Here is a 26,216-nt window from a genome sequence, read left to right on the forward strand (position 1 = left end):
GCTCTTCCACACTACCGGTCAGCAATGTCCCTCCACCTCAGATTTAGCCTCTTATTGGGACACAATAGCTACCTCATTTCAATAAATGGAAAATTGTTAATATATACAGTTTATAGCAAGTAATACATGTTAAGTAACTACATATAAACTTATATCTTTATATATGCTATATATAAGTAAGATTATATAAGATTTGTATTTTAAATATATAAAAGATGTAAGTTTATATATACATAAAAGACTTTCATCTGATACAGCTGACTACAAGTGCTTGTTTAGCATGAGGCCCAGAAGAGACAGACAATTCGCCAAGGAAAATGAATACCCTGCAGGGCCTACAGAGCCACTCAGGGTTGCACAGGATTACAGGGCCCGAGAGAAGGTGCAGAGAAGGACGAGGGGATCAGAGAGGGAGCGACCCCGAGAACCTGGGTAGAGGGCTGTGTGCAGTGGGCAGCCTGGCATGGGGGATGGAGAGTGGAGGCCTGCAGACTGGGGCGGTGGGGGCTGAGAGGGCCAGGGGTGCTGCCACCTCCCACCCTTTCTTCAGGTCACCACCCCAGCGGTGATGAAGGCCATGGGCTGGGTTTATACCTGGACCTGACACTGACGGACCACCTGCCCTTAGCCAAATTCCTGAGCCCCGGGGTCCTTGTCTGAAAAGCGAGTGGTCGTCTTAGGCGTGCACAGAGTTGACAAGAGATCAAACAGAGGCTGTGGGCTGAGGCCACGGGTCCCAGCACACAGCACGCACCCAGGTGTCATGGCTGCCCTTTCGCTGATCTCGTCGCTGATCTCGTCACGGACTTACCTGCGTTGAGGGCGGCCAGCAGTGGGGCCAGGGCCATCCAGAGCCTGGGCTGTGGCATGCCGGAGTAGTGACTGGGAAAGGTTTCGCCAGAGAATATGCTCGATCCTTGGACTGTAGGCTGGAGCATGTGATCCTCATTGCTGTAACCGGACCCTCCATTTTGACCCACCCCACCAAGGTCCCCAGGGAACGTGACCTCCCCTAAAGCATCAGAGAAAGACAGGCAGGAAGTGCTCTTTGTCCAGCTCTCCTGCCCTTCTCCTTCCAGGAGGCAGCTGACAGGGAGCCAGGCTGCCAGGCTCTGGTGCCCTGGGGACACTTGCCAGCTGTGGGATCCTGGAAAAAAAAAAAAAAAACACTCTTTTTCTGTCTCCATTTCTTCGTCTGTGAAACAGAGGTGATGAGAATACCTACCCCCGGGATTGTGGGAGGGCTGAGAAGACTCGGGGCATCCTCAGAACAGCGCCTCACTCATAGGCTCAGCATTGTTACTAATCCCTTTCAATATGCTGAGCATTTATTGAGTGTCACCATTTGGCCGGCAGCTTATAAGGGGCAGAGAAGACCAAGTCCTGATTCACATACCCAGGGCTTCACTTAAGGGCTGTGAGAGGAGGCCACAGGAAGCAATCACAAACACAACTACTGTAAACCAGTTAGCATTACGTGGTCCTACTGTGAGCCAGGTTTTAGTCACTTTTCTCAGGACCTCTGCTGGTAGGTGTAATCTTTATGGATGTGGTGGGAACAATGAGTTGCTTGAGGCTACCCACCCTAGAATTGTGTGCTGGGCACATGACTTCCTTTAAAAAAGTGTACTATGGAAAGACAGTAAAAGAGTAACTTTATGGTAGAGAAACCTGATGATTACTACCTTAACAGGTGATCAAGTTCAGCCTAAACGATAAATTGTTGATAGTATGCACCCTTGCTATGATGTGATGATAATGACACTTTACCTCTATGATCTTCTTCTCCAAAACCCACACCCCCAGTCTAAGTATGAGAAAAGCATCAGATAAATTCCAGTAGAAGGGCATCCTATAAGATACCTGACCAGTTTTCCTCAAAATTGTCAAGGTCATCCAAAACAAGTAGTCTGAGAAACAGTCACAGCCAGAGGAGCCTAAGGAGACATGATAACTACATGTAATATGGTATCCCAGATGGGATTATGGAACAGAAAAGACATTAGGTAAAAACTAAGGAAATCTGGGAGGAAAAAAAAATGGCGTAGATGATAGAGGCTCTGTTCATCCCTCTGGCGACCAAATCAAAGTTGTGACGGAAACAAGCAGCAGCAGCAAGGTAAAATCGCCTGGGTTGAACAAGCCATACAACTAGGAAAAATATCACCCCACAACAGCAAAAGGTAGGACGAAGCGAGGACACAGGGCTGCCTGGTCCAGAGTGGCTGAGTGGGACACAGGCTGCGGCAGCAGCAGACGCCTCTTAAAGGGGCTGTGTCCAGGAGTGGATTTTCGCGGTGACAGACCTGCTCACTATGAGCACCAGTGCTGATTTGGCTGTGCACAGAGGGCACCAAGGGCTTACAGTGTGGGACACATTGTCGGAGTGAGGGCCAAGGTGAGACTCACCCGGTACGGAAGTGCCGGCGGTACCTACTGTTCTCTGTTGAGCCCTCTCCACTACCAGTGCGCTGGACGCAGCGCTGCCATAGCCGAGATGTCATCAAACTGGATAATAGAGGTCGCTCTGCCCAGAGGAGTCCCTGAAACCCCGCTTCCCCCAACTCGTGGCCCCACCCAAGCCACATCCGGATGTATCCTCAGCGAGTTAGATGCTCCTTGTTGAGTAGCGCCTAGACTCACACTGAAGCCAGCTGGCCTCGGTTTCTGATGTGGCCTTTTGAGGCAACTATAAGCACAGCATCTGTGGATTGTTTGCTGAATCTTAACAGGTGTCCCCGTAGGGGCAGAAGCTTGGGCTAAACTTGGCCTGCAGCTGAACCCCTCTCAGGACTGTGCCACTGGACACCTACTTCACAAATCCATACTAATAAGACCAGGAGACTTAAGAGCTTTGCTTAGTACATAGAAATAGACACAGAAAGGCAGCCAAAATGAGAGAACAGAACAGAGATCCAGATATAATGGAGTCAAGTAATCTAATAGATGCAGAGTTCAAAACACTGTTTATAAAGATGCTCAATGAACTTTTGGGAAGTGTAGAGAACTTCAACAAAGAGATTAAAAAAAAAACCACATAAAAATGGACATGGAAATTATAAAAAGGAACCAGTCTGAAATGAAGAACACATCATCTCAGAAGTATATTAAATGGAATAAACAAAGGAATAAACAAATAAAGAAAAAGATCAAATGCCTTATCTAAAGGATGGGAAAGCCAAGGACACGCAATCAAAACGGCAAGAGATAAGATGCCAAGACTATAAAAATAATTTAAGGAGCATATGGGACACTATTAAGGGTCCTAATATCCGTCTGATTGCGTAACTGAAGAAAATCAAGATGTTGAACAGCTGTTTAAAGAAATAATAATGGGAAACTTCCCTAACCTGGTGAAGGAAATGGACATAAAACCCCAGGAAGCTCAGAGAAGTCCCAAAATCAGGGATCCAAAGAGGCTCACACCAAGACACATCATAATTAAAATGCCAAAGTTTAAATACAAAGAAAGAATATTAAAAGCAGCAAGAGAAAAACAGATAATTACTTATAAGAGAACACCCACAAGACTGGCAGCTGATTTCTCAGAAGAAACTATGTAGGACAGAAGGGCTTGGCAAAAAATATTTGACAGAATGAAGACTCAGGATCTACAACCAAAAATACTTTATCCAGCAAAGGTATCATTCAGACTTGAAGGACAGATAAAGAGCTTCCCAGACAAAAGTAAGCTAAAGGAATTTATCGCCACCAAGCCAATATTACAGGAAATGTTGGAGGGACTTCTTTAAGAAGAAAAAACAGGTATCAAAAACAGGAATAAAGAATAGTAACAACTACATACCTATCAGTAAGTACCATAAATGGAAAAGAATTAAGTGCTCCAACTAAAAGATAGGGTGGCTGAAAGGATAAGAAAACAAGACCCCTGCATATGAAAAGGAAGGGAATGGAAAAAGATATTGCTTTGATGGACCTAGAAGGTATTTAAGTAAGACAGAGAAAGATAAACACTATATGATTTCACTTATATGCGGAATTTAAGGAATAAAAAGAACAAACTAATCAAAAACAGACTCACAAATATATTGGACAATTTGGTGATGGACAGAGGGGAGGAGGATTTGGGGAACTGGGAGAATGGAGTGAAGGGTTAAAGAAGTACAAATTAGTAGCTGATGGATGGTCACAGGGATGGGGAGCACAGCATAGGGAATGCAGTTAGCATTAATACATTGGCTAGGTTGAGGATCAGGGGAGGGAAGGAGCAATTGAGGGGATCATTTTATGAACTGTATAGATGTCTAACCAAGGTACTGTATACTTGAAACTAATTTAAATAAATTTTTTTAAAAAACAGGAAATCTGAGTAACTATGGACTGTAGTTGATATTAATGTATCAATATTGGTTAATTAATTATAACAATATACTATAATAATGTAAGAGGTAACAGGGAAGGCTGTGTGAGTGTGTTTCTGTTTGTGTTTGGGTAGGGGGCTACACGAGAACTCTCTTTACTGCCTACTCAATTTTTCTGTGACTGAAACTGTCTTAAAAATAGTCTAATAAATAAACATGGAGACAGAATGCATTGGATTATAACTTCTGAACAGAAAGGTGTAAAGATAGTAAAGAAATAAATGAGGAAGGCTGTTCTTTATAGCAGCACCAGGACTAATAAATGTGAAGCGCATGAAAAAGTTAGAAAGAAAAAAATTCAACAATTTGTAAATATCGGTTGCAGCAAGAATCATCAGTACAGGCTGAATCTTAAAGTAGAGTTTAATTGGGAGCAAGATATTTATTTGGTTTCAAAGTATCTTCTCACGGATTGTTCATTAGTTGCAAGGAGGAAAATACACAGTGGAGAAACAGAGTAACACCTTGAGGGCGATAAAGATACATATCACCTTATAATGGAAAGACATCCTGCGCCTCTGGGTGTAATATCCTGAGGACACACTTGAATTTAATCCGGAGGAAACGTCAGACAAAGGTCAATGTGGGAACTTGCATTTGAGGAAGGTTGTTTCGGAGGGGATAGATTGCTTTGCTGAGCCCTTTTGGTCATAAAGCTGTTAAATACTCAAATGCAAATATTCCTGAAGGTGATTTTAACTGTTGTACTTATAAACTGAAACGCTACCGTTAACAGAAAGATTTACGAAGAAATCGGCAGTTCCCCTTGCAGGACGGGAAAGAATGCTGGGCAGGGGCGGCTCCAGGCAAAGGGGACCCTGGCCTGAAGATTACCAGTTGTTCGGTTCGTATTTATTCTTTATTTAACGAACACAGCACTTGTTACAAGGCGCGGTTCTAAGCGCTTTTCACATATTCTTTTTAACGCGAAAGCTCAGTGATTGGTCTTTATTCCCCAAACAAAACACGAACAGGAGACTACACGGTTTCCTCACGAGCACTCTTATCTGTTACCGAGGCTCTGCTGCGATCATGCTCTCCTCCAACGGAAGAATATGAGCCTGCAATTACTGGGCGGTTTTCGTAAAAACGTGGACGACCCTACTCGGCGATTTCAAAGGTCGAGTCCCCTTTGCAAAGCCTGATCCATTGTCCGTTAAAAAGCCTTAAAAGCTTAAAAGCACTGAGAGCCACTCATGTCTATTTCCGGGGTGCCAGGCACTCGCGTTGTCTTTCCCTTTAGGGGTGAACCCCGGAGCACATCACTGTCTTTTTCGGCCAAAACTAGTGTTTCTAAATGACCGACCCGCTCCAGGTCTGGGAACTCAGTCCGGGCTGTGTTGTCAAAGTACTGCGTCTATGACGCAGTGGATTCTGGGAGGCCCAGTCGCGGTCCGCAGAGGCGTCCGGACCGACTTGACGCCGGACGTCAGTTCCCACAATACTTGGAGCGAGCGCGCGCTCCCTTCTGGGTAACCGGGAGCTGTCCGCCATCTTGCGCGCTGAGGTGCGGCCCGACGCCTGACTCTTTAGGGCTGGGCTCTGAGTCCGTCCTGGTCTCTGCTTTAGGGTAGTGTCTCCGCGTCTCCTTTAGCTTCTTGGAGGTCTGTGTCTTGCCAGAAGGTTTTATTGGGAGGTGAAGGTCAATGCGGAGCTGTCGGGTAAGGTGAGTAAACACCTTTGTGTGTGTATGTGCGTATCGGGAGCGGGGGAGTGGGGGCGCCGTTTCGGATTTCTTTCTCTCGCCGGCGCTCGGCCGGACCCTTCCGTTGGCCGTAACGGAATTCGCAGCAGAACCCGAACTCGTTTCCGGTGGGACGGAGACAGCGGGGCGCACGTTCCCCGGCTGCCCTGCGGGGAGGTCGGGAGGCCGTGGGGTCGGGCTATGGGCAGGCCGCGCGACGACCCCGCAGCCTTTGCTGTTCCTCGGGACTTTAACGAGGCTCGAATGTGGGGACGGGAAGTGACAGGTGGCCAAGGAGGGCGCTGTTTCCGGGCATTCGGCGTTCTTCCTTGGCCTCTCTCGTCCGCCTCTTCGGCTCTGTCCTCCTCTCGTGTTAGAGGAACACCGGGGAGCGGGCCGAGCGGAGGGCGACAGGGTGAAGCAAGCTCTTGGATTGTGCTCTTGAAGGTCCGTCGGAATTTTCAAGGGAAGCAGAGTTTATCTTCGACATAGACCAGTCACTTGGAAAAGATGAGCGCTTTGACTTTGGGAGCTGCCAGAATTTCTTTTCTAAATGTAATATGCTTGCGTCATTTTCAGTGCTGTCGAAGTTTCTTACCTTTTAAATGAATGGAAATCACTTTTTGCACTATTCACGGGAGTGGAGCCCATAACTGGCGTTCCAGTTAATCTGCCGTTTGATTACTAAGGAGGGTGTGGCTGGCGGGCAGTTTTGGGAGCTAGATCCGCTTACTCTCTATGTACATGGTGGTTTTAAATAGGAAGACTTTTAGAATGCATTTTATTGTAGCCAGTTTGGATATGTGTCAGTTTGGTTGGCAGATTTACTCTCTTTCTTAGTACACAATTGTGTGTCTGTGTCATCAAAACGTATATTGTTTTAATTTTTCAAACTTACTAGGTCTTTAAGTTCTCTAAATTCAGAATTGCATCATTTAGGTTAAAGGTGTGATATATCTTTTTTAAAAAACGATATTTACTTTCAAAGAGATCCCTCTCAATTAATTGTTATAGTAATAACAATAACATACTTAAGTAGTAAGTGATTATAAAGTTACAATTTTCTTATTTTTGTATTTTGGGAAGATGTTACCATTTAATGCTCATACCACAAATTTAAATCTTTTTCTACTTGCTTGTTGCTGAGGAAACTTTTCTTAAGGTTTTTAAAATATTAGCTATTAATTACATGATTTCTTTACTCCTCAGATGCCTTATGGTGAAGTTGAAGCTAAATCCTTGGGACATGGGAAAGAACTAACAAGTGAACCGTGCTATAAAAAATTAAAGTCAACTGAAGGGGCTTTTGTTTTTCCTCATCATGGTAGTTCTAATTTTCACAGAATCCAAGAGAAAACTGGAAATGATTGGGTTGTCGCTGATGTCAGAGGACATAATTATCAGCAGGAGGACAAAACCAAAACTAAAACTACAGATTTGCTGAAACCTGTGCATGATGAGATCCCCCGTAATAGACCAGATGTTACTGGGTCCATTGATTCTCAAGTTTTACAGGCTGCAAGTCGTCAGTTGGTATCCACAGATGATGAGATCTATAGTACCAGTAAAGCATTTATAGGACCCATCTACAAACCCCCTGAGAAAAGGAAATGTACTGAAAGGAGGAATCAAGCAGATACTATCAGTGGTGTAGGTGGCAAAGGAGGAAGAGAAGAGAAACAGAAATTTAACGCCAAAAAATCAGAGATTGACAATGAATTATTCCAATTTTACAAAGAAATTGAAGAGCTTGAAAATGAAAAAGATGATTTGGAAGTCAGTTGTAAGGACCCTGAGCCTCCTGAGGAACAATTTATTCCATATTTTCATGGCCATAATAATGATCTGATAAAATATGAGGAAGAAAAGAAAAGAGATCTTAGTAATGCTCTTCAGTCACATCGTGATTATCAACAGCATGTGGAGAATGAGCTAGGCAAACATCCTCATAGTGGACAAGTAATACCTTCATTTTGTGACGAGTTATTTACTTCCTTCAGGCCTGAATGGCAACCATTGCATTCTTTTATAGTACCCCGAGGTCCTCCTCTTCCCAGTTCTAACTGTCATTTAAATATTCAAAGATTCAGTGTTCCACCAAGTCCACTGTCAAATATTTTTCATGCCCAAGATGGCTCTCAGATTCGAAATGGGTGTTATGTAAATAGTTATGTTCCTTGGAATTGTTTGACTTTTGATCAGAACCGGGAATATACTGACTGTAGTGAGACTATCAGTAGTGATGATCCCTACAGAAATGGCTGCAGCGTGCAAGGTGGATATGTGAATAATGGTTTCTGTGAAACCAGCGAAGGATGCTGGAAGGGTCCCTCCATGGACAAACATAATAGAACAGACAGGTTTATGAACCAGCAGTTTCAAGAGGAAAAGTTAAAATTGCAGAAATTACTTATTCTTTTAAGAGGCTTGCCTGGTTCTGGGAAAACAACATTGTCTCGGTAAGTAAAGGATACCAAGCGAATACTTGTTAATTCATTACTTAAAAATTGTGATAGTTGTAATCAACAACACATGCTTTCATGTTTCTAGTAAAACTTTGTTGTACTTGACAATGGCATCTCACTAAATATTTTAAAAGATGTTTTCTAATGAAAGGAGAATTGGCATATTTATATTAAAAATCTCCTAAGGGCTTTAAAATAGATACACCATGTATAATTATGATCGTGGTAAAAGCAAATGCTATTTGAGAACTGCTGGCCTTCACTTTTAAGTCAGCTATTTAAGAAGAGTTGGAAGAGTTAGAAGATTCAGGCTTTGACTCAGTTATTTCACTTCATGACTGTGGACAAATTTTGCTATGTGTTAATAGAATGAGTAATATTTATTTATTTTTTTAGATTTATTGTGAGAAGCAAATGAGGTAGCCCAAGGAAAGGAATTTTGAGGGTGATTGAAGCACTACCCTGTCCATACTGTTGACTGGCAGAGGGAATCCTTTTTTTGGTGTCTTTAAAGAGTTTGAAGTGAACGATATCTGAAGTAATGGAGTTGGAATTGGTGATGTTTTATCCTAAATTCTGGTTTTGTTTACATTTTTTAAAAAAGAATGTTGATGCGCTGGAATACATTTGTGCAGTTGTGAAAAGTAGCACAAAGAAAATTCAATTTTTTTTGCAATTTATGTAAAATGATTTAGGATTTATGCCAAATAAGGGGGAAAGAAAATTTTTGTGTTATCTTTGGATGAAAATAAATTCCAAGGAACGATTTTGTAAATGTTTTATATTTATTTGTGAGATAACCTAAACAATCTAAACATAGGGTTTCTTCTGAAGCAAGAAATTTAGGGAAAAATTAAATATATAGACATTTCAAACTAGATTGTAAACTGTGATCTTTATACATGAATTGAAATTTAAGTCTTTGCATTTTAATTCCTCTTTAATGAAGATTTTGCGAAAAGGATGAAATTTCAACTCTAGAAAGGATAGAAATTAAGAGTGAAATTGTCACGAACAGGAGCAATCTTGTAGATTTAAAATATCAGAGAAAAGTATTAGTTTAGATTTGGAAATTGGATCAAGGGATTTTCTAGCTAAGGATCTTGACTAACATTTAGTACAGAATAAACATAAGAAAGGTAGATTAGGTTTGGGACAAATATTTTAGTATGTTAAAATGGAAGGTGAATAAAGTAGTAGTAATTAAGTATTCCAGGGAGACTTAGTTGTAGTGGGAGATGACTGATGATTATATATAATATGTATATTTCTTCATTGAGTGATTAGCTATAAGAATGGAAGTTAGAGTAGCAATTACCATTTGTGTCATGATTTACAGAGTACTTTCATATATAAAAATCTTGTAAGGTGCGTTGCATTCTTTTCATTTTGTGGAAGAAGCCGAGGCTGAAGAGGAGAAATTCAGCTTAAGGGACTTGAGAGAAGTTCCAAAAACGGATAAAAGATCAAACGAGGGACATAAATGACCATGTATTTCTTCCCTGCTCCTTCACTCTGCCATCTGTTGTGTGCACAGCTCTGTACATGATTCCTGACTTGCAAGGACCTTGGTTAAGGAAGCAGGAGTATTTCTTTTAGGTCAGCAATTTTTGAAGTAGAATTGTATGTGTGGGATTGGATATAAAGCCACATATTCTTTGGTGAGGAATAGCTTAATGAGCTTGAAAATGAACTTGGAAGAAAAAAAGTAAAGATTTGGTAGATCTGAGTTGAGTTGATTTGGGGCACTAAGTTAAAAGATAGCGTTGTTTAGTATTGCTCTCTGGTAATGAATCTGGGCGTTCAAGTTCATGTAACTTGGGGTAGTAATCGTCCCCTTCTTCCTAAGGTTAGTCCTTACCCACCTCTCCATCTTCATAGCCGTCTGCACTTGGGCTACTACCCGCCCTCCACTGCAGGAGACATAATAACTTGTCCATTCGTCGTTCTCAGGACTTTGCTTATTCAAAGGTTCCTTAAGTGCCACTGCTTTTTGAGGTGTTTGGCTTCTCTTAGCCCTCAGTAATCCTTCTGAACTTAGGTGGTATTTGCCTTTATCACTCTTTGCATTTAGCATAAGCTACACAATACAGCGTTATCTTTTTATTTATTTATAACCTACCCAAGCCAATTTGGTTATAAGTGGCTGAGGCTTAGCTGTTTACCCATAAGTTCGCTAACAGATTTTAATGGAATCAATATTAGATTAATTTCTAACACAAGTATAGACTTTGAATATTTATGAGTAAGCTAGTACAAAACAGTTAATACAACCTTTGTTAGTATGATAAAGTGCCAACTCTTTGTCCTTTTAGGAAAACTAACAGCACTTTGATGAAAGGTTCATGTGAGGCAGAATTCAGCGATGTTTTAGAGGTAGAATTTTGTTACCATTGTGGTTGGCAGCAGCCAAACAGAATTCTCTGACTCTGTGGATGGACACAGGACCAGTTAGGGATCAAGCCTTGAGTGTCATTCGTAGGGGTGTGGGATATAGATTTTGCTAGATTCTTATACCTTGTTTATGCAAGGGGGAGGAGTGAATCTAAAATATTTTAGCTAATCCACATTTCATACAGATTTCACCAACAAAAGAGTATATTTTCAGAAATAGGTCACTAATTTCATATATATGTCTGGAGTTGATCAGAGACAAAAGATAGTTGAGGCACTTATCAGAGAGGAGAGAAGATGCTAGCTACATTGCTGGCTTGAAGATGGAGGAAGGGACCATGAGCCAAAGGTATTCAGGTGGCCCTTTGAAGCTGGAAAGGGCAAGTAAACATTCACCTTTAGGGCCTCCAGGTGGAATGCCAGCCTGCACCCACCTTGATTTTAGCCCAGTAAAACTGATATCGGACTTCTGGCCTTCAGAACTGTAAGATCATAAATCTGTATTGTTTTAAGTCAGCAAGTTTGTGGTAATTTGTTACAGCAGTGTAGGAAACTACTACACTTATAGTTTAAAGAGGAATGGGAAGAGATTCCCCTCCCTCCCCACCACCCCCACCGGCTTTTGGAGATCTCAATTTAAACTCCAGAGGAAAAAATTGAGTTTTTATGAATTTCTCTTAATTCAAGGAACTGCCAGGGAAAGTGGTCTTGGGCTAGGGGTATGCAAGGCTCTTCAGTACATGAGAAGGCAAAGGGTTCATGAAGTCTTAGTTTTACTCAGATCTCTATTTTTAAATGCATTTGCATGTATTAGAGAAAATAACGCATAGTTCTTAAGAAATTTCAAAAAATAAACCATGGAAATTAACTTACACTGTAAGCCATTTTGGGAATTGGGTTCCCAAAACACAGGGCTTAAGGAACATGATTTACTTGTTCCTTAAGTGAAAAATTATAAGCACAAAGTGCAGTAATTTATGGCTATGTAACAAATTACCTAAAAATGAGTCATTAAAGCAACAAACATTTATTGTCTCACAGTTTCTGAAAGACAGTTGTCTGGATTTCTTTGGTTCGAGGTCTCTGACAGTGCTGTGGTCAAGATATTGGCTAAGGCTGTGTTCTGGTCTGAAGGCTTGCCTTGGGGAGGATCTGCTTTGAACTCAGTTCCTTGTGAGCTTTTGGAGTGAGGGCCTTGCTGGTGGTAGGCTGTAGACCCTTCAATTCTCTGCTACTTGTACCTCTCTCGACTCAGAACGTGATGAGAGAAAGCTAGCCAGTGCTGAGCCCAAGACAGAAGCTACTTTTTTCTGTAACCTTCCATCCCCTCTGCCATATTCTGTTAGAAGCTAGTCTCTAAGTCCAACTCACACTCAAGGAGAGGAGATGATACACTGGCTTACAGTGGTTCCCTGGCTCCTGAATAACAGGGATCATTGTAAGCTGTTGGTTTTGTCTCTCCCGCCACTATTTGGATGACTTTGGTGGCCTGATTTCTGAAATTATTTTCTTTTCTGAATTTGTTTAATATCAAATTAGCGTGGTTGCTGTGAGAATTAAATGAGGTCATAGATATAAAAAATGCTTGCCACATAGGTTTTCAAAAAGATAACTGTTTTGAAAAGATACAAATCAAAGGGCCAGTTTGGCCCACATCTGACTTTTTTAAATTAGATACTTGATTTTTCAGAGTCTTAAATTTTGACAGCCTGAAAATCCATTTTAGTATCTTGACTTGTGAGAATTCTGATAGAAATTGACTATAAGAATTTTGAAAATACTAATATTCTTAAATAATTCATTTTTTGTTCAGATGGTTGGCATGACATCTGATATATCCAGATTGATAAAGGTATTTTAAAAATATAAGTCCCCAAAATAAAGCTTCATAGTTCACGATAATTCAAGGAATTTTAAAAAGATGCATGAGCAGTCTTGGTAGAAAAAAGTCTCTCCAAACTAAAATAATTTGCTATAATTATGATTTATATATTTGAGATGAACTTCAATAGAGGTTTATTCATGCTTGGTGTTGACTTGATTTAATGATGTAAATTGATTTGCCGCTCCTATCTCCCCCTTTTTCTTTTTTTATTTGGGAGAGGTTAAAACAGTTCTTGGATACAAAAGCCGCTGTACTCTAATAGCATGGTTTTATTAACATCTGAAAAGTCACCTGCTAAAAGTAATAGAACAGAAAAAAATGAAACATAGGATATCTAGGAGAGATGGTATCTGTTCTGGTACTGTTAAATATATTTATGCATCACAGAGTTGATTATGATCAAAATCTTTTTAGATGAGTGAGCTTAGGTTTGGAGTGCTAATGTTGTGGCATTTTTATATTCTAGGTTATACATATAAGCAAATAAGATGCCAAACATGTTAGATGGATATATTTTGAAAAAATTATGGCTGCCTAAAAAAGAAATCCAATACTAGTTTAAATGTTTAAGTATCATCCTAAAGAAACAACTCAAACCATTTACTTTCATTTGTTTTGTTGGAGGTAATTTGAATCATAATTCTATAAATGGAAATGGATATTTAAAAATTTTTAATCTTGATATATGTGATTTTATTTATTATAAGCTGAGGAAAGGAGAGATGTTTATCGTAATAGTTGAAATCCTTTTATTATTTTTATTAGGAAGTACTATGCTTGAATCATCCCAGGACAACATTCTTTTACTTTCAATCCCTTCTACCACCTTCCACTCCCCTCCTGCCTCGAAAAATTTTAGAACCATATCCATCCATTTGCCTGATGGTTGAGGGAGAGAAAAGAAACAACAAAATACTGTTGTTACTGTTGGATCGAAATCATTCTCTCAATGTGTTTTCCCCTTTTCTTAGCAAACCCCTTCTTTTTCAAGAGTCACTAGTGGGAATTCTCTGACAATCTGAACACTTATTAATCTCACAGCTTAGAAATTAAGGTGATATTGTAAGAACAAAGCTTAATTGCCGTTGACTTGTTCTGAGAGTGTCTTTTGTTTGGTGTTTAATAATTAATTTAATTTAGTAATTGAATCTCTTAAAAATTTAAAGTTTGATTATACTGTGGAAGATCACAGACTGTTTCACTGCCTTAAGCCTCAAGCCAGTTCTGACTCCCACTTGCGGGTTTTATGTTTGTGCTTCAGGGAAATGAGTTTATCAGAGCTATTTTGGATTAAATACAGTTTTCCCCCAGATGAGTTGCTTACTTAGGCTTACTTGCCTTTTAGGTTACCTTTTGCGCTGAATTTAGGCATTTTTAGACACCAAATACAAATGCACTAAAGTTAAAGCATGGATAATAGTTGACACAATTTTGAGATATTTCTAAAAGTTGAAATATAAATACCACTTAAAAAAATTTTCGGTAGTAGCTGTAATTGTGTAGGTTTAAGTGTAAAATGATATTTGAAATCCGAAAGCTTTTAAGGTTCAGCTCCTCTGCTGTTGTTTTCATTTAATAAGCTTTCCTTTGTGGGTTATTTCTGATAGCAATAGATTTTATAAATGGCACTTTATGATTTCTTTTATTAACAGAGTTCTGCTTGGTCAGAGTCGTGATGGCATTGTGTTCAGCACTGATGACTATTTCCACCATCAAGATGGGTACAGGTATAATGTTAATCAACTTGGTGATGCCCATGACTGGAACCAGAACAGAGGTTTGTTTTGGGCCAGGTCTCCCGGGATAGAATATTTGACTAGGAGTCAGAGGACCTGGGTTTTTAATCTCAACTTCACCTATACTAGCCGAACGACTTTCACAAGCCATTCGAAAGCTTTGAGACTCGGTTTTTTCATGTTAGAAGCAGTGAGAATTATACTTGTGTTATCTGATCAAGGTTGTGAAAATCAGAGACTCTAGATAGACTGTTTTGTAAACTGTAAATAATGTACCAGTATAAGCTGGTAAAATAGAGATTTGGGATATTTTGGTAGGCTTTATTTTATATCTCTTGAATAAATTCAGAAAACTCTGATACTGTATTTCTGTATTCCCAAAAGTGATTTTTGTAAGAGTAATGTTAGTATTTTCTAAGGCTTAATATAATACCTGTGAATATTGAAAACTTTTATCATTGATATTACCCTATGAAAAATCTATTTAATGAATTTTTTATTGGCACATGGGTCAGTTTCTTTTTACCTTGAAATAGTGGTTCTTAACCTTGTTGCACATTTGAATCATTTAGGGACCTTTTTAAAAAAACTTATGCCTGAGTCAGCCCCAGTGATTCTGGTTTAGTTGGTCTGGAGTGGATCTAAGCATTGATATTTTTTTGAAAATTACCCAGATATTCTAATGTTGTTGTCAGGTTGAAAACTTGATCTAGAACTATGTAGGTAAATGCATATGGTATAAGTTAATTTCTTTTTTTAAAGATGAAGAATGCATTGATGATTAAACAGATTAATTTATTATGAAAAACTTTAAGTGTAGAGAGATTACAATGAACTCCATATTCTCATCACTCAAAATTATCAGTTATCTAGATATTGCCATATCGGCTTTTTCCTTTTTTGTTTCCACCTCTCCCTTTTTTTAATTTGCCAAAGTATTTTAAAACAAATTCTAGACACACTTTATGTATTTCAAATTAACCACCTTTTTACTTAAAAAAAAACCAACAATTTTTTTGACATGTAATACCCAGTCTGTAATTGAGTTTTCCTTGTCGTCTTAACTATTTCTTTACAGTTGTTTTATTTGAGTCAGGATCTGAACAAGGTCCTTACAGTACCTTGTTTTTATGTTTCTTTTAATTATGTTAATCTATAGCAATTCCCCCTCTTTTGACCCTCATACCAAGTTCGTTAACTTGTTACAGAAACTTGGTGGTTTGTCCTATAAAATGTCCTATATCCAGCAATTGTCTATTTGCTTCCTTGTGGTAACCATTTAACTTGTCTTTTTTCTCCTGTATTGCCTTAAATAGAAGTTAACTCTAGGCTGAAGGCTTTGTCAGGTTCAACTTATTTTTTTGGTAAGCAAAGATCTGGTAGTCCCATTTTTAGTGATGCTAAGATTGATCAGTAGCTTCAGAGGGACAGCCTGCTTCCTTCATTATCAAGTTCCCTATAAATCTTATATCTAATGGTTTAATCCAACAGTGAGTTATTGTTTCCTGAATCAGTTATTTCATTAAGGGTTGCAAAATGGTGATTTTCTAGGTCTGTTCTTTCTGTGTTTAGTAGCTGAACTTGTTCTGCAATGAGAACTTCCTCTCAACTACAACTAGCAAGTAGAGTCACCCTATAGTACAAGTACAGTTTGTACGAGAAAAATGGGATAAATATCTTTTCTTTCTAATTTTCAATTTTTAGAGTAAGGAATTTCAGTGAGGATATTTATTAGTAAAAAGTGTCACTCTGTCACAGTTCGTGGTTTCACAGGAAAGTTTAAACGTCAAATAAGTTTGATTGTAAGACTATTTCTCATATTGTTTCTATGACATTCGAGGATTTCTCTAAATATATTAGTGGCATAAAAATATCTCAAAAAAAATTCCCCAAAATATTAATTGATTTTTATTTTTTTACATGCCACAAAACGTTATTGCTCAGATCAAACAGTGGTGGTATTGCAATTCCAGTGTTTGGCGTTATTGGCATAAAGTTAAGAGAATAGGAGTCAGAGCCCTTTGGCGGACTGAGAAGCCTGTTTGTAGGGTGTTTTTCTGTTTCCAAAACTAGTCTAGAACATTTCATTAAAAAGTTCATGCTTGTGAATTTCATTGCTGAACAAAATATTGGTGTCTAGATAAACATCTAGTTTTATTAGTGGTATAAAAATATGGACTTTTTCAGGTAATTTTTACTTTTTTCAAGGTAATATAACTGGCAGTCATTAGACATTTTGAAAATTATAAGCACGACTTATTTAGAGTGGAATTTCTCGACAGGTATTTATTGAATACTTTTAAATGCTAGGAACCATACTAGTAATGTCTGTCTGCCTCATCTTTATTATAAGAAGACTCTAAATTCATCTTAGGCTGTTTATAAATTGAAAACACCTCCAAGGTGTTCTTTTTTGTTCTTCCGTTTTCTTTCTTTCTTTTTTTTTTTTTTTAATGTAGCTCTGAGGTAGACTTTTAGTTTTCGGCTGACAGGACCTCCACGCCCATGCTCATCCCAGCACCTTTTATCCTGCCTGAGCTGGCAGCCTAGTCTAAAAGGTGCCATGGCCAGAGGGGTTGGGACTCACTTCCCATTCTAGGCTGGAGGAGTGAGGGGCTTGGGGACACTCCCCTCCAATAAATCTTTGCCAGCAAGAGGCCATGACTCACCTCAACCCCAACTCCTGCATCCCGGTGGGAGGTGGCAGTTTCTATCTCCAGCTCTCCACACCTGAGAGGGGCACATCCAGACAGGGCAGGACACAGGCCCCTACCTCCAATAATGGTAGCTGCCAACACTGGCCCCTGCCCAAGTCACAGTCCCAGCCCCCATCACAGGGTAGCATAGGGCTCTCCTCCTCCTTGGTCCTCAGCAACTGAGGGAGCCCTCCACACCAGGCAGGACAGAGGCCAAGCCGGAAGCAGCAGCTGCGGTGGGGAAGGAGTAGGCACTGAGACTGGTTGGCTGCTGGCCGGTCATGGGCCCCGGGCTTTCCGGACGTCAGGGGAAGCGGTCTGTACAAGCTCTGGGGCTGGCCACTAGGTGGGCGTACTTCTGTCCTAAGATACTTGTCCAAGGTGTTTTTATTCTCTTTGAGTATGGTGGTAAATTTGTTTAAGAAAGTGATGCTCATTATTTGCGTATTCAAACATTGTTTCCTTAGGACCTCTGTTCTCCTGGAGTGTACTGGGATGTAGTATTGGATGATTATTCATGGAAAGACGGCAGTCTCCCCATTACTTGGTTAATAAATTCCTCTTCTAGAACATAACTCCTGGAGGTGTAAGCCTAACTATCCGATATTAGGAGAATTGCTTTAATAAGTTTTTTTTTTTAATGAAAGATTTAATCGCTCTTTATGATTGGGGGTGGAGCAGTGGGAGATGATAGCATCTTGGTATCCTGTTTACTATCCACATTCTAACTTTCTCTTAGTATTTAGAGACATCTGCTCCCAGATATCTATTTCACCATAGTCATTACTACTTAAACTGACTTACCTTTAGAATTCTGTCTGCCCTGGACCTCTGTATAAATGTTTTCATTATGTAGAACTTAGTGGTTTGAATTGAAATCTCAAGAAAACTTCCACATAATTGCATTTTTGCCTCAGCCTTTTACATTTATTATGGGTTTTTAATTATATGTCTTTTTTTTTTTTTTTTTTAGGCATGGCAACCCTTGGTTGACCTCACAGATTGCAAGGACCTTGTCAGCTTACAATCCCTTATTTTTTTATTTTTTACGCCTACAGCACCTAGTCTTCCTAGGTGGTCTCCCATCCAAGTACTAACCAGGCCCAACCCTGCTTAGCTTCCGAGATCAGACAAGGTCGGGCTTCTTCAGGGTGGCATGGCTATAGACTTCTTGTCTTTTTTAACATAAGTATTTCTTATTTCAAATTCTTATTTGTAATTATAAGACATAGGAAAATACAGATAAGCATAAAATAAAAATATTTTCACCACTTACAGATCACCACTTTTGATTTCTCCTAGTAACTCTTCACAGATGTTTATATTTTGAACAGAATAAGAGCATACTTATGTATTGTCTTGCCACTTGCCATTTTCAGTTAACAAATCTCCATTTTTCCATGTCAGTAAATGTTTACCTCTTTTTATACTCAGACCATATTCAAATGTAACTTGTTCCTGTATTGCCTGTAAATGAAAGTTAGTTCTAGACAAAAGCTTCATTAGCTGTAAGTTCATGAAAATGTTTCCCCAAGATGTTCACTACAGTTAGAGAAGACTCGCTGCAGGTGGTTGCATCAACCAGATAGTTCCCTTTTAATGGAGTGGAGCCCTTTCCGTGGCACTGACTCGAGAGATTGCACAGTATGGTTTTAAGTACAGAGGTGTGGAAAGTCTCTTAATAATGAATGTTTAAATTTTGTGTATTTTAACCTAATAGCTATCTTTTTTTGTTTTGTTTTTTAAATTTATTTTATATTTCAGCAAAACAAGCTATCAATCAGGGGAGATCTCCAGTTATAATAGACAACACTAATACACAAGCTTGGGAAATGAAACCATATGTGGAAATGGTAAATATGAGATGAGAAAGTTTTTATGTTTTTTTCTCGTCAATTTTTTTAAATTCTGGAATTTTTGTTAACCTTGATCTTTATTAAAACGTTTGTCTTTGTTTTCTGAAGACATGTGTTTGCTTAGATTTTAAAAATTGGGAACGGTGCTTATTAAGGAATATGCTCATTTTGTTAGTTTTGCCTGGACTTGATAGTAATTGGAATTTGTCCAGTTAAGTGGTCTTAAAATTTTTATAAACTATATTATTTTAAAAGTAAAATTTTTCTTGACTGAGCAAATTTAGAAGTATTGTCTAAATAAAATTTATATCTTGTCTGTCTTCTTTTTACTTTAAGAAGTGTTCTCTGGGTTTTTGTTTTCTTCCTTTCCTTTGTGTAGGCCATAGGAAAAGGATACAGAGTAGAGTTTCATGAACCTGAAACTTGGTGGAAATTTGATCCTGAAGAATTAGAAAAGTAAGGCACTCTAATTTATTTTGAATCCTTATCTTTTTTCTTTTCTCTTGTACGTGATCAACGTCTTTACTAGCTTTGCTTGTCATATCTTTACTACTTGTGAATAGGGACTGCTACTTCTTCCTTTCTGTCTAGAGGGACATTGCCTTTAATTCAGTGATTTTGACGTGCCTTGCCTTGTTAAATTTTATTAAATTTTTCTTGTTAGGCGTGTTTGTTACTATTATGTCAAGTCCTACATTGTTTCAACTGAATGCTAGTGGAGATCTAGGAAACTATTGAGGGAAAAATTAGGACTTTCCCCTCTGGTCTTTAGTTAGGCCACTCCTCTGCATTGCTCTTCTAACTTCCCCACCTTCTTGTTTTAGACCCCATCACATTATACCTAGTGCTTTCATCTTGAGCCCTCTTTTCTATCTTTACTACTACAGTGCCTGTTCCCATAACCAAGATCCTTGGCATCAGTGTGTTTTGGAATTCTGTGGGTTTTCTTTTTTTGATTTTAGAAAGATAATAGAATGTATATACCTAATCCTAACACCCCTAGCAGAGTTTGGGCAGCATATCATAATCCTCAAATATCTTATTATTTCTGCAGTAAATTATGACTAAGTAGTCTACATAGATAAGAAAGACTACATAATCTCTTATCAGTTCTGAGTAGATCATGCTGCTGCCAAATGAATACAGGTCTGGTTAGATTTTGCTGCCTTTTCAGTCAGCAAGAGACTGAAGTTTTAGGTTTGTGGTGAGAGGATGTGGTCTTATATTACTTTCAGCCTTGCTCTTCCCTTTGTCTTCACCTTCATCTCTTTCCCCCGACAGCACTGGTTTTCCTGGCTAGGACTCTTTTTTCCTTCACTTTTACCCACCTTGCCCCCACCTTTGTTAACAATTTTGAGATATAATTCACATACTTTACAGTTTACCCATTAAAAGTATACAGTACAGAACAGTGGTTTTCAGTAAATTCATAGAGATGAGCAACCATCACCTCTTTTTTTAAAAAAGCTTTTTTTTTTTTCACCTCCCGCCTCAGTTTGCCCTCTTTCAGCTTAAAGCTATTATTCTATGTAGCATCCAACTAATAATTCTTTCCCCCTTGCCTTTTATTGCGTTGGTTATCTTACTTTCTCTTTCTGAACATATATGAACAGATAAATTGAAAGATTTACTAATATCAAGTATTGTTTGCCTGCCTTTCCGTGTATTGCACCTCAGGTGGAAGAGACAGAAGTTTAAATACTAAAGATATTTGGGTTATGCTGGACAAATGAATTCATGAAATTGTTATATAGTTAGGCTTTGTTTACATTTGAGGTACTTAAAATTGATTATAATTCTTAATAAAAATTGACTTTACTAAATAAAGTCAATTTTGATTATAATTCTTAATAAAAATTGACTTTACTAAATAAAGTCAGTTTAACTGATGTCTAGGATAGTTTGACTTTAAAGAATTGATTGAATCATCAATTCTTTACTAAATAAAGTCAATTTTGATTATAATTCTTAATAAAAATTGACTTTACTAAATAAAGTCAGTTTAACTGATGTCTAGGATAGTTTGACTTTAAAGAATTGATTGAATCATCAAATTTGACATCTTGTGGATTTAGTCATATTTTGCTAATTTTCAACTTGAGATCTCTTTTTTTGGTCTTCTGTCTTCTTTCTCTTTTGCTTTTTCGTCTCATCTTGAACACAAGCATCAATAGTTTTGAAAAGTAAACATTTCTTCTGTAATGAATTAGCACTAGTAAATCTTGCACTGTAACAGTAAATGAAAAATGTATTCCTGTATGTTTTGCCAAGTCCATATCAGGGCACAGAAAACTACTAGGGTGAAATAAATTGTAAAGTTCTTTGAAGGTCAAGAACAACTTTAAAACCACTTTTTGCTGTCATAATTAAACTCTCTAAAATGTACATGAAATATAGACATACAGCTTAAATAGCATATAAGGCAAATATTCATTCAGCCATTACCCGTGTCACGGGAACAGTATCAACACCTCAGAAGTTCTTTGAATTCCCTTTCCCAGTAACAACTCTTTGGTAATTACTTCCTTGCTTTTTTTTAAAGCATTTTTTTTTTTCTAAAATATCTTTTCCCTTAACACCATAGATTTTTTTTTTAACTTTATATAAAAAAAGCTGTAATATATATTCATTATGTCTAGTTTCTTTCACTTAACATTATGTGAGATATGTTCAAATCGTTGTAATAATTTTGTGTTGATAATAAGTTTTAAAAATGTAGTAGGAAATGTCTGAAAATAATTTTTAAAAAGTGATAAATATTTGATATTTGATTTTTGGAGGTCTTACAGGTCCATTCAGTTCTTCTGTAATTCTCAAAACTGTGTCCCATAATCTTTGATTTTTTTTATTAATAAATACGGGATATTAACTCAGTTCAGTGAATCAGTGTTTCTGTGTGAATAAAGGTGTATTCAGATAACATTTTATTCTGATTTATGATATCATTAAACCTTTTTAAATACTGTTAAAAACTTTGAGAGAACCAGTATAATTTTTTTGGTATAAAATGTTGGTAAATTCGGTGTATCTTCTATATTTATTTGCAAAATGTGATTTAGAGTCTGCACTCTGTTACTCTAAAATAGCTTAATCCCTGAGCCTATACATCCTTAAAAAAGAATTAAACTCCTTTTCTTTTTTGGTAGGAGGAATAAACACGGTGTGTCTCGAAAGAAGATTGCTCAGATGTTGGATCGTTATGAATATCAAATGTCCATCTCTATTGTAATGAATTCAGTGGAACCGGGGCATAGAAGCACACTCAGGCCTCCTTTGGAGGGGACACAGAGGTGGGGAGGCTCTCTGGGCTCACATAATCAAGTCTGTGCCACGCATAACCATTAGTTGGCTGTTTTCAGCTAACACTTTTGTTGCTTGCACTTGAAAAAATTAGTGAGCCTTCTTTCTTGAAGTTTAAATAGTTTCAAGTAAAAAAAGACTACATTGACTCACAGAGGGTGTTCCCAGCAAGTTATTTAAATTCTAAAGTGTAAATAAAAATTATATAAAATTGTATTTTAAATGTTTTTATAATCTGTTGTAATACCTTTGGTTATTATGAAGACACCTGACTGGGTAAGAAGTAGGATGTTTTTCTACAATTGAATTTTGAACTTATTTTATCTGTTTTCTATATAGTGTTGAATAGTTTTATAGTTCATGCCTAAATCTAACTTTTCATAAAACTTAAGTATTTTTCCTTAAGTACCTTAAATATGCAGGAAATACTATTCATAGGCACCATGGTTGATTCTCCTGTTCGTTATATAGGTAACATTATGTTTCTGCAAATTCATCTGTGTGACAGAAATATTTTTAAGGTATAATTAGCATATCAGTTAAAATCGTCCATCAAATGCCATAGGTGTATTAGTCACCTGGGAGTTTTCTCCATAATATACATATTCATAATATATACATATTCATCACCTTTCTCAAACCATCACCCCTACCCTGCTCCCGCCCCCCCAACACACACATACTCTCTCCAGTTCTGGAATGGACGGAGAAATCACTATATATTCAGGAAGAGCTCCTCAGGCATTTCTGATATGTATCATTTTTTTCTATTTAAAAGCACAGTATAATTCTAATACAAAAAAAAAATTGGAGAACTCCTTAGCTTTAATTATAAGGAGACTTGTCCTGTAGGATATTTTATTTATCTTGGTTTTAATTTTTCTGTAGAGCCAATCATTATCTCACTGGATAGTTTTCTTTGTTAGAGTGTGCTCCTTCACTTAAAATTTAAAAACTAAGATAAAATTATTTCAGAGATCTTGTAATTCATCGTAATCTTTGCTTTGATTTACTCTTTTAGGGGAAAAAAAATACCAGCTAATTACATAAAATTTTAAAAAAATATCTATGATCCTTCATGTTTTGCATGATAGTATCCCATGGCCTTTAAACCTTCTCCTAAACCAGCCCATCCTGAGTCCCATAATCTTTCTTTGTATGTTGTTTTAAAGCTTTTTGCTGTTCTTTTCCACTTTAGCTAAAATGTCCTCCCATATCTTTATGTTATTTTTTAAGTTGCAGAGCTCAAAGCTGTACAGTGCTCTTCACAACTGCCTTTAGTGAGATAAGAATATTATTTCCATTTATTTGTAATTTTCAGTGCTGTTTACACTTGAGTGGGTATTACCTTGCTTTATGTTGTTTAACACATATGTATGTTTGTATGTATTTGTTCATCTTAACTAAATATGATGTAGTAGGAATATACTAACTCATGTTTCGTGTGTAAATGTATATATATATTTATACATACACACATTTCCTTCATCCACTATTTTCATATATTCTTTCTTTTCAGAGTAATACTTCTTGGTTATTTGGATTTGCATGTCCCAATTTTACTTTGTAAATTAATTTTACATAATTTTACTTTGTAAATTAGCACATTTTGAAAAAAGCACAGAGGAATTTAATTTAGGGACAGGTGTAACTGTTAGATATATACTGTGTGTCTTTTTCTCCCATTTGTCTTTATAAAACTTTGTTTAGCACTAGTAGTACTATATATTTATAGTTTTTGAATAATGGGCTCTTGATTAGTCAAATTTATTTTAAGGAAGTAGAAAATTACCTTTGGAACATACAAATTATGAGGAACCATGTTTGTGTTAGATAGTAAGTCAAATAAATTTCCAGATTTTATTACAGATTCAGCTTCATTTCCTAGTACTTCTGAGTACTAAATAATAATCAGAAAGCATTAACCAATTACTGATTTTTTAAAAAGTTATAAAAACTTTTTCCCTGCTTTTCGAGGCAGGGAAATTCAATTCTGAAAGACTTTCCATTTTTTTTAAAGACAAATTAATGGTTCCCCAAGAATTCTGGCGAATTTTAATTTTTACATTTTGAACAGTAACAGAATGGAGGAATGAATATGCAGTAAAAGATACCCCAAATCACTGTTATGTCATTTCTTGATGTTAAAAATTAAAGATTTTTTTATCAAAATTTTTTCTACTAGTCTCATATACATGTAATTCAAATATACTCTTAATGGATTAGCCACCAGATGGCTATCTGACATTCTGAGTTGGTCTCCATCACAAAGAATAAACTGGGCATTAGTCACCATATTTAAAATGAAATACATTTTAGTTACATGCAGTCCTGTTTCTAGTTTGGTTCAGTAAGATAAATTGTTTTTTCATTGGCTTGGTGTAAAAATCGCTTTTTGATAAGCAAATTTATAATTTTTTGTATGTCATAATCCTGTTAGTAAAAATACTTGTAATGAAGTTGAACTTTTGATATTGCTTTTTAAATAGATCATCTTTATTTTCAGTATTCACCTTTCTAAAAGAAAATGTTAGCTTTTTAATGTTTTATGTCTTTTAAAATAAGATTTTTTACAACAGATTGGATTATATTGTTGGAATGATAGGGTGGATATAAGTATTTGAAGTTTGCTTATCTCTTGTCTAATACAGATCATAGTATTTTCCAGTTTTATATATAGATAAGTTTTGAAGAGTTCATAATTTCAAAGGATGTAAAATATTTGTTCTGACCAAATTCGAGTTTCTTGTATTGCAGAAATGTCTATTTTCTGAGCCTGGTTTTCTGTGTATTTATAAAGAAAATTGGTGGTGGTGTCTTTGGAAAAATGTTCAAGAAATGTGGTTGTTAATATATTATTAGTGCCTTGACCAGATAGGTTTGCTAGCCTCTATTGAAGTTTTATGTAGTATTCGAACATGAATGCAGTAACTGAGAATTCCGTTATTAGGGATGAAGTTTTCTTACGTGTGTTTTTGTTTTAACATCTGCAACCCATATAAATAGAGTAACATCTGTTAGTCTAGAATCATAACGAAATGTTAGTTTTGTTACAGTGACTATTTAGAATAAATATTTGGAGGCAGTGGAGAGAGCAGATTGAATTAGTGGTTTTTAGAGTTAAGTTTTATGGGTTACAATTTGTTAAATTTTTTCTGTTAGAATCATTAGCTATAATTGTCACAGGGAAAGGAGTGTTTAAGGAATTAATAATCTCTTTTTTTTGTGATGGTGTACTTTCTCTTTACCAATTAAATAAGATTATTATTTCAATTTTTATTTTATTCTTAAAGTTAAGGTACTACTTGATCTTTGTATGTATACTGGATTTTCTCCTTAAAAGTATGTTTAAGGTGGTAAGAAGTAGTAAATTTATTGAAATGGATTCTGAAATAGAAGTAATTAGTGATTGTCTTGTGTCTTTTTTACTGTTTTTTACTTTGCAAAGCAACATTTAAATTAGTTCAGTGGATTCATATTGTCAAGTGTTTTAAGTCTAAAACATTTTCACTTTTGCATGGTTTGTAAATTTTAGTGCAAAACTTGAGTAAATTAGGATTTTTACAACTAAGTTCAGAGAACTTGTAATAGAATGGCTATAATTTACATTCATTATCTTTAGTTAGATTACACTGAATGGCATAACTTTTGTAATAGAATATACATGTATGTAAGCTTAATATTGAATATATTTCCTATGGAAATTCATAATACATTGTCACTGTCAAATTATGCACAGAAACTAGGGGAAAGAGAAGCACAAATAACTGTAAAGAGATCCTCAAGAGTAGGTAGTTATTTTCGAAGCTAAGGCTGTT

The 26,216-nt window shown here is 37.1% G+C and overlaps 1 protein-coding gene and 1 pseudogene across 4 annotated transcripts; one reads left to right on the forward strand and one right to left on the reverse strand.

Moving 5' to 3' along the window:
- The first annotated feature begins 5,852 nt into the window (after positions 1 to 5,852).
- On the forward strand, positions 5,853 to 25,808 carry N4BP2L2 (NEDD4 binding protein 2 like 2). 4 transcript variants are annotated; one of them, XM_006915840.3, is made up of 6 exons: positions 5,853 to 6,048; positions 7,276 to 8,525; positions 14,463 to 14,587; positions 19,007 to 19,095; positions 19,478 to 19,554; positions 22,245 to 25,808. In XM_006915840.3, the coding sequence occupies exons 2-6, from the start codon at positions 7,276 to 7,278 to the stop codon at positions 22,441 to 22,443; spliced, it is 1,740 nt and encodes a 579-aa protein (XP_006915902.1). In that variant the 5' UTR covers positions 5,853 to 6,048; the 3' UTR covers positions 22,444 to 25,808. The 4 variants fall into 4 exon arrangements, with proteins under 4 accessions (XP_006915902.1, XP_024905267.1, XP_015447913.1 ...); XM_015592425.2 differs by lacking the exon at positions 5,853 to 6,048 and adding an exon at positions 6,215 to 6,621; XM_015592427.2 differs by lacking the exons at positions 5,853 to 6,048; positions 19,478 to 19,554 and adding an exon at positions 6,209 to 6,621 and having other exon boundaries at positions 22,245 to 22,382.
- Positions 18,292 to 18,410, reverse strand: LOC112482954 (annotated as a pseudogene).
- Positions 25,809 to 26,216: the final 408 nt, after the last annotated feature.

This window comes from Pteropus alecto, unplaced genomic scaffold (genome assembly GCF_000325575.1).
Source record: "Pteropus alecto unplaced genomic scaffold, ASM32557v1 scaffold16, whole genome shotgun sequence".
In the NCBI taxonomy this organism is placed as follows: domain Eukaryota; kingdom Metazoa; phylum Chordata; class Mammalia; order Chiroptera; family Pteropodidae; genus Pteropus; species Pteropus alecto.